Below are 12,274 nucleotides of genomic sequence, written 5' to 3' on the forward strand. Positions count from 1 at the left end.
AGTCTGCTGATTTGAAAATGCTTAATTTTAGCAGGTGCTTTCTCACATCCATCTTTAAAACGGTAATTTTTTCTTAATTTTACCCCAAAGTCACAAGGCACTGATGCTTGCTATTTCCAAATATAGACTCAAAACAGCTGTTGAACATTATGGCACAACTGCTTATTTTCTCATTCTTTTGATGAAACTATGCCTGCCTTCAGGTTAATGTTATTGCTTTTAATGCTAAAAAGTGTTTTTATTCTCATCGATCATTGACTATTAATTGATGACTTCAAGCTTTGATTAAGCACTGACATTCTTCCCATTCTCTATAAAAATCTTCTCTCTACTTCAGCGCTTTCTCATCTTTTGCTTCATTTTCCTTTTTGAGATTTAGGGCATACATAGCATATCCCAGCATGAATCTAAATAATTTATTTCCTTAGACAGAATCCTAACTAGATTAAGTTTTGGTAAAGTCTTACTTTACAGTTCCACGTACCTACATTTGCAGTACCTGTATGGTGTTCATAGACTGTGCTCAGATCACCAGTTTTGCCCATTTGCCACAGTCTATGTCAGTGTTTCTGTCCTCTCTGTCCAAATGAAGTTGAAAACTCCTCAGCTTTGGTGCAAGAAATCAAGAATTAAAGCCCATCTTTAGACGGACTACAAAAGGAATGGAATTCCTACTGTAGGTGGGAAGTCTTAGTAGAATCTTTGTTTCTGATCATTTAAGAAATCCAGCAAGACATCACAACCTGCAGTGTTTTCTCTCTTCACGGGCAAGCAGATGAGCACCTACGGAGTTTTGTCTCAGTGAGATCTGGGGACAGTCTCACATGGCCACCAGCACCCCATACTTATAAAAGGTATAAAATGTCCTTGACATAAAATTCTCAGGCCTTTTAAGGGGTTTACTGTTAACTTTTAGTCATATGTTGTATCCTCTGCTTCATCAATATTTTCATTCTAACACTTAGCTTTACTTAGTTTTCAGAGTAATTTTTTCCAGCTTGCTACTCATTACAGGAATATATAGCTGTAAATGAAAACAAGGTAAATTTGACACATCAGTCTTTGCTGTATTGCCTACATTAAAAATCAAGAAATTCTCTTTACCTAAAGTCATCCTGGATACCACACTTACTAAAGGTCCTCCCTTTGATATCTCTCAGCTGCTTGAAGAGTACAAGTTCTGTTAAACCACAGCGTTTGAAGATGCATCTCTCCTCTTTTTTTTTTTTTCCCCTCGTCCTATTTTCGTATTTAGGAACTTCAAGGGAACATTTCTTTGGATCCCTGAGATTTAACACCAAGAAATCGTGAAGAAGTTACAACAAATCAGTATTGGATATTCCTACTGCTGTTTTCCCTTGCTGACTGGCTGTGTCTTCTACTTCATTTATGAAATGAACATATATTTTAAGTATTTTCAGATGGCCACAGTTAGCAAGTTAGCAAGTGTGACTAGAACAATATTTTAGGACTACCTGTCTCTGGGTTATTCTGTAGTGGTTTTTCATAGTTTGTTGGTGGGCAATTTCTAAAGATAATAGCAGAGCATTAAGAGTATGTAGACCACTGTAAATATCTACTTCAACTTTAAAAATATGTTATTGGTCAACAATTACACAAGTGCTGGGTTCAACAAGCAGGTGAAAGCCGATTCAGAGTCTGGATATCACCTTTAAATAGGAGCCAAAGCCCAGGTCATATCCATTGGGATAATGTTTCCAATTAACCTAATTTGATAAGGCACTGAACATCACGATCACCCCATAAAGATAAGCTGAAATGGCACTTCTGTACATTTTGAAAAAGTATTGCCCAAAGGGGCAGTCAGCTATGAAGATTGTGTGAAGTTTTGGCTATGCTAGCTGCAAAACAGCAGCCTTCTCATTACTCTGTGTCAAGGAATCTGCAGTTCTTTGCAAATTTCAGCTTGATCTATACACCATAAAGTGCTGTAGACCTTGTTTACATGATCAAGTTTTAAAATGTGGGCATTTTCATTTCTCAAATTTACAACACCATCAAAACCAAATGTATGTTTTTAGGGCAGTTATATTAATACCCACAACAATTTTCCGTTTTTAGAATGATTATGCACTTTTACTTAAATAGACTGAGTGCTGGCAAATCAATAGCATTGATATTGGAGTAAATTCATGATCAAATGGAGGAAAAGTGTGACTTTTTAAAAAAATATGAAATCAATAGCTGAAAAATCAATCCAAATGTGCACATTAGCATTCTTTGTCATTTTTAATTAAATGAAATCCTATGCTGTTTTTAATGTTACAAGGTGTCATTACTCATAATTGTTGGTAGCCAGATTAATTCTGTTAAAGCTAAGCAGGACCATTTTACATCACCTGAAAATGTAATCCAGTATGTTTTTCTGAAATATATATATATATGTATGTTGTTGCTCTTAATCTCCTTCTGAGATGGTCTAATAAAGGGAAACTGGATTTTTTTTTCCAGTTAAAAACCTATAGCTAATCCAAAATAGGATGTAGGCAATGTAGTTCAGAAAAATCTCTACCTAGGTGAGACAGATGTATCTCTATAAAGTGGAACAGCTCAAGGAACTGATGCCTAGGAGCATCAGTTAGGATGAGGAATCATTAGCAAATGGCATCAAAGGCTTGATCAGCAATACAAAATTTTGCAGCTGCTGCGTAACCATGCAGCTGCCTTGGTCCCTTTTTTATTTTGAAGATCCCTGTACATCAGAATGGTCTAATTCTGGGCATGTCCTGAACAGCCTGGTTTTGATAGCAATGGACAGAGCAGCACCGGAGTCCAGGAATGAAGGTGTTCCCTCTCTCTATGCCATGAATATTTGCACTGATGAGCAAGATAAATTGATAGATACATACATATACATACATATTTATCCACATACAGGTATATAACATACAACCAGAAAGATCAGAATTCATAAGCAATGCCACTACTGCCTGGATCTTCACTTAAAACATATCAGGTAATGGAACGCTTCTGCCTACTTTACGCAATTGTCACAAGCAGGACAATCAGATTCAGTCCCATCCCCTGCCTAAAGCGATTTAAGCCAAGTTCTCTCGTGTCCAGTGCTCTAACCACCATGCAATAATCTATTATAGGTAAGAATGCCCTCAGCTTCTGCTGAAGCTGAGCCAGAACGCAACAAAAAATTAATAGTGTATTGAGTCAAAAGGTGAGACAATATGTGTTCACAAAGGAGCTCTGCATCCTTATGGGCAGAACATTCATCTGAAAAAAAATAAGTTCTTTGTCCAGACTCTTAACTGCTTCTGTATTTTGTCTTAGAAACAGGTTTTTCTGTTGCTAAAATCCAGCTGTCACTCAATAATGAATGTGTTGTTGTTCTCTGAATCCTGTTTACAAAAAACTTTCCAGCAATTAAAAAAATGAGACCGTTTACTTGCTCCTCACCATTCAGCTTAATTCAACATCAAGACTTCCCCTTTCTGACCTGTTTACCTCAGCAAGGGTGAATTATAGTGTCCAAACCAGACCACTAATAAATTAAAATCAGTAAGCACAGGCAGGCACCTACATTCCTCATTTTCCTAAAATCCAAAAGAAAAATGCAACATTATACTTACATGAACACAAAGGGAAAAAATGAGGAGTACAGGAATGCCTGTAGTAATGATATCGCTTCCTTTGTTGAAAGTACATACATAATAACAGTGCTAAATGTAGCTATATGCAGTTTCAGCAAAAAATTAAAATGTCTTTACTCAGTATGTGAATGAAGCTGCACCAATACAGATGGCTCAGCCTGTTTGCCCACAGACTTACAAGCTCTAACCCACAGAAGTGATTTCTTACTTTCATTATGAAGCTCTTTGGAACCATTAAAACCATAACCTGTATACTGCAATTGCAACTTTTCTGCTTTGCCACTCTACTTTGAAGCTCACTGGGGACTTTCTGTTCTCTGTCCCTCAGTCCATTTATCCCTGGTGATGCTGCATCGAAGAGCACAATGGTGTTGATTTAACCACTTAAGTTTTCAACAGCTTTCAATGGAAGGATCTTGTTACATTACACTTCTCAGCTAAGAAAAAGGCCCTTTTAAACTATTCAAATAAGGCTGAGGTCCATAGTTTAGAAGTTGAACACTACAGAATCCTTCACTAAGAGCTGCTGAAAAGAAGTCAACATCATGACTTCAGTGATGTTCTTTGATGAATTTGGGCTTTGAAGCAGTATCACAAAAGTGGAAAGCTGAAATAAACAACAGGTGTACTGTCAAAAATTATAAAAGTGCTTTAGGTTTGTGTCTTCCCCTCCCCCTTTGAAATCAAAAGTAATAAAAAGGCAAGAGAAGTATAATTCCTCTCTTTCTTTTTTGCGTTTTGATTTTGCATTTTGATTTGGCAGCTTATTTTTCAGTAGTGCCAGTAAAAGCCTGTATATTACAACTGCCACAGTAAAGATGCAGTATAGCCAGTAGTTTAAGCCATAAAAATTCTAGAGGACAAAGAAAACACAGAAAACATTTGTCCATAGCTTTAAACAATCCCCAGCTTGTTTGGGTTTGGTTTCTCTGGCCATTGTGCATCTCTCCTTCTGGTATTTTCTTCACGCTGGGATTCCTAGAGGAATCCTAATCTGCATCAAACCCTTGGACACCTTTGACCTCCCATACTCTCCCTACACTCACTTCTGCTAAATTTTATTCTTAATAAAAAAAATCATCAAGAACAATTTATTTTCTATTTCTTTCCTTTCAACTCCATTTGATGAAAGCAGCTTAGAGTGACATGAAAAGCTTCAGCAGTTACCAGACTTCTCAGACCACAGCCATTGCTCTCATTAACCTAACGGGACTGTGATGGAATGGGAGAAGGGATGAAAAGTTGCACTTGGGACAGACTGTAGCCTCAGCCTGTCGTCACTTTTCCTTTCTGCTGTGTGATAATAAACATGATTTTTGGAGGACCCACACATGGCTTTCTAGAGGTTCCAATCTGCTTAAGAGCGTAAAAGGACAGCTTCCAAGAAGAACTGCAACTTTTCTCAGAATAAAGGGAGTAGAATGACTGAGAAAGGAACTTTACATAAATAATAAAAAGATAAAAATAGAGTAGCTCCTCAGCACTCATTAATTGCCACAGCTTCATTGCTTTTCATTAGAGTGTGATAAATTATACCTGTTAGCAATCTACTTCAATACATACACTTTCCATACAGAATTAGCATGGAAGTCACAGAAATCTAAAAGATTAGTAATAATGTGTTAACATTTCAAAGACCAAAAGTCAACTGAAAGCAGAGAAATTCAGCTAAGGTTGTATTTTACCAGGAAAAAAACAAGTTTGAAGCCCTTCCATTAAAGCCAGTTGAAAGGTTTTGGCCACCTTGAAACAGATGGCTTTATACAGTCAGATAAGCTTTTGCCTGGTTAGATGTCTTTCATGTGTTAACCCATTATACATCAATGGATTATATAGTTCAGGAATCGATTCAAAAGCATTCTCTCCAGGCTATCTGCATTGAAAGCTGATTTTACTTAGCAGTCGGGCATTTGTTGATTCACCTCGGACAGTGTTGCCCTTTTACTCGTTAAAATGTACTCAATTCCTTTAAACTGTATAGGTAGTAAATGTTGAGAAGTATCTTAGCTGGCTAGAAAGGCAGAAGAAGAAACAAAAGCTTATTGTTCCTAACATATTATATTTCTAACCGAGGAATATTTTGAGGTACCTGCACCTGTTATAATTCAGACTCTTCCAGTTTTATAGCTACTTGAAACTGAAGAAAGCTGAATAGAGAAAACATACAAACAAACAAAACCCTTAGATGGACAATTTTTCTGTGAAATGTGTGCATTCTCCCAAACCCAAGCATCATGGAAGACTATGTCAATTTTGACAATATTCCAAAGGAAGCCAGGAAAAATGCTAATCTATGGACTTAAAGGAAGCCAGAATTCCAGGCCTTTGGTACCTAAGCTTTCAGACCTGCTCACCTCACACTGTGAGGTTGCCCAAATCCATTACGCTTAAAGCTGGAGCTCCCTGAAGTAGTTCCCCTTGGGAGAACATACTCCCAACTCAAGGAAAAATTAAACAAATATAATTTTTTTTCAAAGTATAACAACAGTTTTGCTGTGCCACTCAAAACTCCACCTAGCTTGATTTCTTACCTCTAACTAGCTGCCTATTCTTAAGGTAAGATAAAACAGAATGTGTGTAGAGTACTTCTAACATAACCTTCAACTTTAGTATTTGGAGCTAGAAAATGCACCTAGATCATCATGATTAATAACCAAATAGAGCAATATTAAATTTCAAAACATTACAGTCATCTGTAAAAAGGAGTCAACGTTCTTTAAGCACTACATAGGCTTACTTCCGTGCTGTTAGAATATGTCTTTTTTGACCAAATATTGTTTAGTTCATACCTGCTTTTTCCATAAGTCAACAACTTTATGCAGAAGTTCATCATCATCTCTTTGTCCTGGATTGGTGATCAAAAAATCTATATCATGTCCAATCTTCTTGCCCCTAGAAGCAATAAATAACAAGACTAAAAGAGTTAAGTTCCTGTTGAATTTCACACTACTTTCAAACAGAAGATTTTTGCTCCGTTATGAAAAAAATTCGCAGCATAAAGTGACAGCAATGTTTCTTGAAACATAATCAAAATGGAATCTTCTATTCCCTTTATTTGGTCTGTCAGTGTTCTTTGTTAAACAATAATTTAAGCTTTTTGATGTATTTTCTCTGTTGTTCAACTAGATAACTGCAGATCCATTTGGTGATGTTAAATCTCTCTATTTCACCCCCTTAAGTCCCAGAAAATCAGTCATCTTTGGATAAAAAGCCATAATCAACATAGCGTAGTACATATTATGAATCCAGCACAGTAACAGGAGATAAACTTGCCAGCCTGACTATTGCATTAAATATTCTTCCTTAACTTTTGATAGGCACTTTAATGAACAAAACTGTGATTATGAATAATTTCATTGTTTCTTTTAATGGCAGACATAAAATCTCTGAGTATTTTACATTTCTTCTCTTTTAAAATATAACAATGCTTTTTGCTGAGCTTGATTTTTTTCAAGAACAGTTCAGCCTTAATGTGACAAAAGCTTGTTTACTACACCCACTAAGGATTTCACAATTAAATCCATATGTATAAAGTTTAATTGTCAATGTTCTTAATGAAAAATGATGTCATGACCCCTTGTTTATTTAAGTCTAAGCATTCAGTTTGCCTTTCATCTACTGACCAAATGTGTCAAACCTAAACCAGATTAAGATGTAGCTGTCATTGGAGAAGAGGCAAAAAAAGCATGTTGTTGAAATTATAAAATCGTAATTCAGAATTATAGAATGTTTGAGAACATCTGAATGTGCAATTTCTATGAGGATTGCAGAAGCAATACAAGGTTTTCATTTTGGTCTAAATACTGCAACAGCTATTGCATACACACCTATTCATTGACTGTAATCAGGCCAGCCTAATGAGAAAGGAGCAGAGGAGATATTTCTGCAACTAGGTGCAATATACGGGAGGCAGAGTAAGCACCCGAAATCTGGAGTAGTGGCACCTAAATTTAACACATCACCAAATAGTTTTCGTATGTTCACAGGAAAAGTCTGCTCTTGCTGATGTTCACAAGGGTACGTGATGTTATAGCTCAGGTGTGTTTCAGTTCAACACTGTGCCCAGTATTCAGAGAACTTGTGAATTATTATACAAGCAGTGAAAATGGGAACTGTATGAAACAAAAGATTTGCTTTTTTGTATTTAATAAAATAGTTCATTCTCTTAAGAGAATAAAACTGAATCTGATTTCTTAAACTTGCAAGTTTGTAGGAACAGAACTGATTGGCAGACACGTCAACTGCCATTTGCATGATGAGAAGTCACCTAACTGATGGATAGCTGAAGAACATTAGCAGCAAGATGTAAGGAAATGAAAATCTACGTTTTACGTTTGACAAGAAGTCTAACTATAATGCAACCACTGTGCCGTGTCTGCAGCAAAGTCAAAACTGCTTGAACAGGTGAAAATGATTTCAAAAGAAGTTTCAAAGAAAGCATCTGTCTAGACTTAGAAACCTAACAGCAATTCAAACTCAAGAATTTAAAAAAGATTTAGTATTCCACGTAACACTTGCTGAGTTATCTTGCAGGATGGTGTTCATTATCTCTTAAATTACCATAATAATCCAAAGCTCTTACATAGCACTTACATTTTTACTTACATGTCTTAAAATGTTTCTCAAAGGGAAGGATTTACTATTCCTATCGCAGAAATGCAAAAAGTAGCGTAAGAAAACTTGCCTAAAATTATTACCAAAAAAAAAAAGTATCGAAAGAAGAAATTGGAAACTGATGTAATCAGGAGCCGATTCCTGATTCTTCCTCTGGCACTCAAGACATACATATTTTAGGTTACCGCACTACAAAATCCAGCATTAATCCAGCCATAAAATCCCCAAAAATCCAAGGTGTTTCACTGGCCATCTATTTCCCAGGATGGAGGGCATTTATTGAAGTGCTTTTTATTTGTGAAGTTAGTGTTTAAATCTCATAAAAAGGCACACAATATAAAAACATTGTTATTGTGAGAGTTATATTTCATCTTCTCTTTGAACTAATTCACATAGGATTAATTTCTGACTGAATTTGTCATTCTGTTCTGGAACATTAAGTCTAATTTCCACTAGTACTCTTTACCAAATGATGTGTTTCATCCTAGAAAAATTTATTACCTTCCTTAAAATAGAAAAACAATCTAGTAAATTAAAAAGGTCTGTAATATATATTGCTCACAGCTTGTAAATCAGGCAAAAAGATGCAGAAAAGTGCATATAGATTCAGACCATCATTCTATTGAAGCTAAGGGAATATGGCCATTGATTTCAGTAGACAAGGGTTTTTCACATATATATATATATTTATATATTTGTGTGTGTATACTTACACATGTAAACATACAACCATTGGTATTCGTAAAATTACATAAAGGGCAGATACGATGGGATAGCACCAAGATGCTCTGTCCCCGGCTCAGGAAGTAGGTATACAAATTTGTTTATCAACAATTAACCTTATATGCACATGAACAGTTCATTGAAGCTGAAGCAAGCTATATAGCTAGAGACTAGATACAATACGGGACTCAATTACATACAAATTAAACACCATGGTGCCAGACATCTGGTCTTCAAACTGGGTATGAAAACTCAGAATTCATCACCTGATTAATTCCCTCAGAGATGAAACCTCAGTCTCTCGTTCATTCCTGAAGCTCACCAAGAGGAACACAGCAGGCTGTAGTCTTTTTCAAACCTCATCACATTCAAGAGAGCAGATTCCTTACACTGGGCTACAGATGGGCTCCACCATCGTCTAGAGACTGAAGGGGGTTAACTAAGCATCATTCACTTAAAATGAAAACAAACACTTTCTTTGGAAGACAACCACCAAATTGATGCTATCGGTGCCTGCTTTTGTCTTGTATTTGGTAGCCCAGAGATTGATGCAGTGATTCCTCATCTTTTCATCGCCTTATATTTCTCAGTTAGGAACATTGGCAATGTTCCTGCTTCACAGGAGACATCTCCTCAGTCACCTCTTCTTCGCCTTACACTGGTGTACAATTCCAGGAACACAGTTCAGAGATAGCATTTGGGTCTGTGCCAGCGTCCACAGGTTATTTACTTACTTGTTGTTAACTCTTGGATTAAAACCACTCAGTCAGGAAAGAGAACACTATTTGATGTTTTCACAGGCAAGTGATTTGTCATCCAATGGGTGTTAAATACAAAATAGAGAGCCAGTGCTTGGTGCATGGAGCAGTCTTAGGAATTCTCCTCTCTAAATGGGCATCCTAGTCAGTACGCTATATAACACTCTCTCTTCCTGGCTCATTTTATACTGCAGGTTGGCATAAATCCACCCAGGCTTGTCATTTTAGCACGCTAACGGATAGTGGGAGAAGTAGGGGTTTGTTTTTGGCACACCATTGCCTACATGCTCTAATCACAAGGCTTTTATATAAAATTTGAGTACTATTTTAAAAATAAATCCTCCTCAAAGACATTTCAGAAAAAATAATATATGTACTCTTAATGTGTATGGGGGTTGCTCAGAGCTTGTCTGTTTTGTAGGCCTCCTATGATATGAAAGCAATAATCTGTCTAGTTTCTTGATTCCTCCAGGACCTGGGAAATTATTTGGTTATACCTGGAAATGCTGGGGCTGTTACAAAGCAAAATCATAGGTGCCTCTAGTAGCAGAGCAATCAGGGACATGATTGGGCATTTCAGGTTTCTGAGGCTTTGAACAGGAAAGGACATGGATTCAAGTTTCGGATTTGCTATTCAGCTCTGCTTACATCTTTTTCGTTTCTTTAAATCTAAACCTAAATCCTTCTTCAGCTAGACCTATAAGATAACCAGCACCTTGCAGAACTGAAATTGCAGCTCAGGTTTTGTCCTAATAATTTATTCAAGCCTGAAGACTATAAAAGACAGAATACTGTTAATTAACCGTGTTCAATTCTTGGCTGAGTAAACTTGTATAAAGCTGGTAAGTGTTTCTTAGTAGTCAATTAATTATCTTTAAGGTTGGAATTTTCTTTTTTGCTGTTATTGTTTTAATACAAAATCTAGATTCCAAGTCATCAAACATAACTATCTTTCTGACTAAAACTTAATCATATTTTCTTAATCTACAAGGCTAACATCTGCATAATTTAGTATGTGTGCAGAGCATTTTGAAATCCCAGGATATTATATAATAGCTAAGCCATTCAATGACAATTCTGATAAATCTACTTCAGTTGAGGAAAAATGGACGGACATTTCTCTACCACTCACAAAACTTCACCAATGGAGGAGCTTAAATCACTTTTTTAGAGCCATGAGTTATGTGTCAAAACCCCCAAAACCACTTAGCTCTCATGCTTATACAGAACAGAAGTGGATACACATGATGCTATGTTTCCATGTGTGTGCTTACATTAGGTAAAACTGTAAGCTTTTCTTAACCTTGCAAGCCCTTGAAATGTGTGAAATACAAAGTGAACATCAACAGACTATAAGAGTAACTGCTCAGGCATGTTTCTAGGAAACATAAGCATCAAAGTAAAATCATAGGCAGCACAATACCTTTGGATGGATCTGTCATAAAAATGATTTATTATTACCTTTACCATTGACATTGTATTGTGTATAGAAATATTACTCACTTCTCAGTGTTGCTAAATATGCTGGGCTTTGCCTGCTAACGAAAGAAAGGCATTTCTCCTTTGAAATGTTGCAGTCTGAGTCCTAGATTTGATCACCACTATCTTATCTTGTCACCTCCCTTCAGTTTTGAGGGCCCTTCTCCAAGAGCAGCCCCTTTCTTCATCTATGGTCAGATGTATTCAAGTCTGCCATTACTCACAGTACATACACACAGCCCAGTATTTTCCAGCTAAGTTTGCTGTGCCATAGTTTTTCTTTGCTGGCTTCCCGTATCTCCAGTTTTCTTTGAGGTCTTTATAAATTTGCTGTACACTAAGATTCCTCTTTTTTTTTTTTTTTCACAATATGGATAATTTATTTTTAAAAATACTTTATGCTCTGCTGCAGTGCCATTCTCACTCTTGTCTGCTTAGTACTCAGAGACCATGGGAATGATAAGGAAGAATACATAGTCCTAGGCATTTTTTTATTTCCATGGAATTATTTCCTAGCTTGATTTTGTAGGCTCTGTATTAGAAATTTTTCTTCTTCTTGGGTGCATCTCACTTATTCTTTTTCACCAACAGCTCTTTAAAATGCACCTGTTAGTTTTCAAGTTCCTAGAATCATATTCTAATAGTTGCAAAAGTTTTCTCTCATTTGATCGTCCAACTGTTACCCTGCTGTGGAGCGAATCAGAATGAATAGGATAAATCCTCAGATAAAAGTCTTCCATGAATTCCTTCAAACCATTAAAGAGATTAACTGAGTGGCCTACCTGCAATCCTAGATGATCATAAAAATGCCTTCTGACTTTAAAACCCTGGACACTGTACTCGACTGGTATATTTAGTTTATTTGGGAATGGGTCACTGTGATGTTTTGCTTTACAGACTACATTTTAGTGTTTTCAGAGGCTCACACTTCATCAAAGTGGAATTATAATAGTTTTTACAAATCCTCCCCAAGCAAAACTTTGACTTCAATTCTGTATGAAAACAGTTCTCAAGTTGAATGATTTACCTCAGATTTGTCCTTGTTCGCTAAATAACAACTGATTTGCCTGATTTCTG

At 36.4% G+C, this 12,274-nt stretch overlaps 1 protein-coding gene across 2 annotated transcripts in view; it reads right to left on the reverse strand.

The window, feature by feature from the left end:
• DNTT (DNA nucleotidylexotransferase) overlaps window positions 1-12,274 on the reverse strand; it is a 94,577-nt gene that overhangs the window by 30,361 nt on the left and 51,942 nt on the right. For both annotated transcript variants that reach the window (XM_086466951.1, XM_086466950.1), the window contains exon 8: window positions 6,413-6,515. In XM_086466951.1, coding sequence (XP_086323077.1) covers window positions 6,413-6,515 — 103 coding nt within the window. The remainder of the gene's footprint in view (window positions 1-6,412; window positions 6,516-12,274) is intronic.

This window comes from Leptosomus discolor, chromosome 6 (assembly GCF_034619465.1).
Source record: "Leptosomus discolor isolate bLepDis1 chromosome 6, bLepDis1.hap2, whole genome shotgun sequence".
Lineage (NCBI taxonomy): Eukaryota > Metazoa > Chordata > Aves > Leptosomiformes > Leptosomidae > Leptosomus > Leptosomus discolor.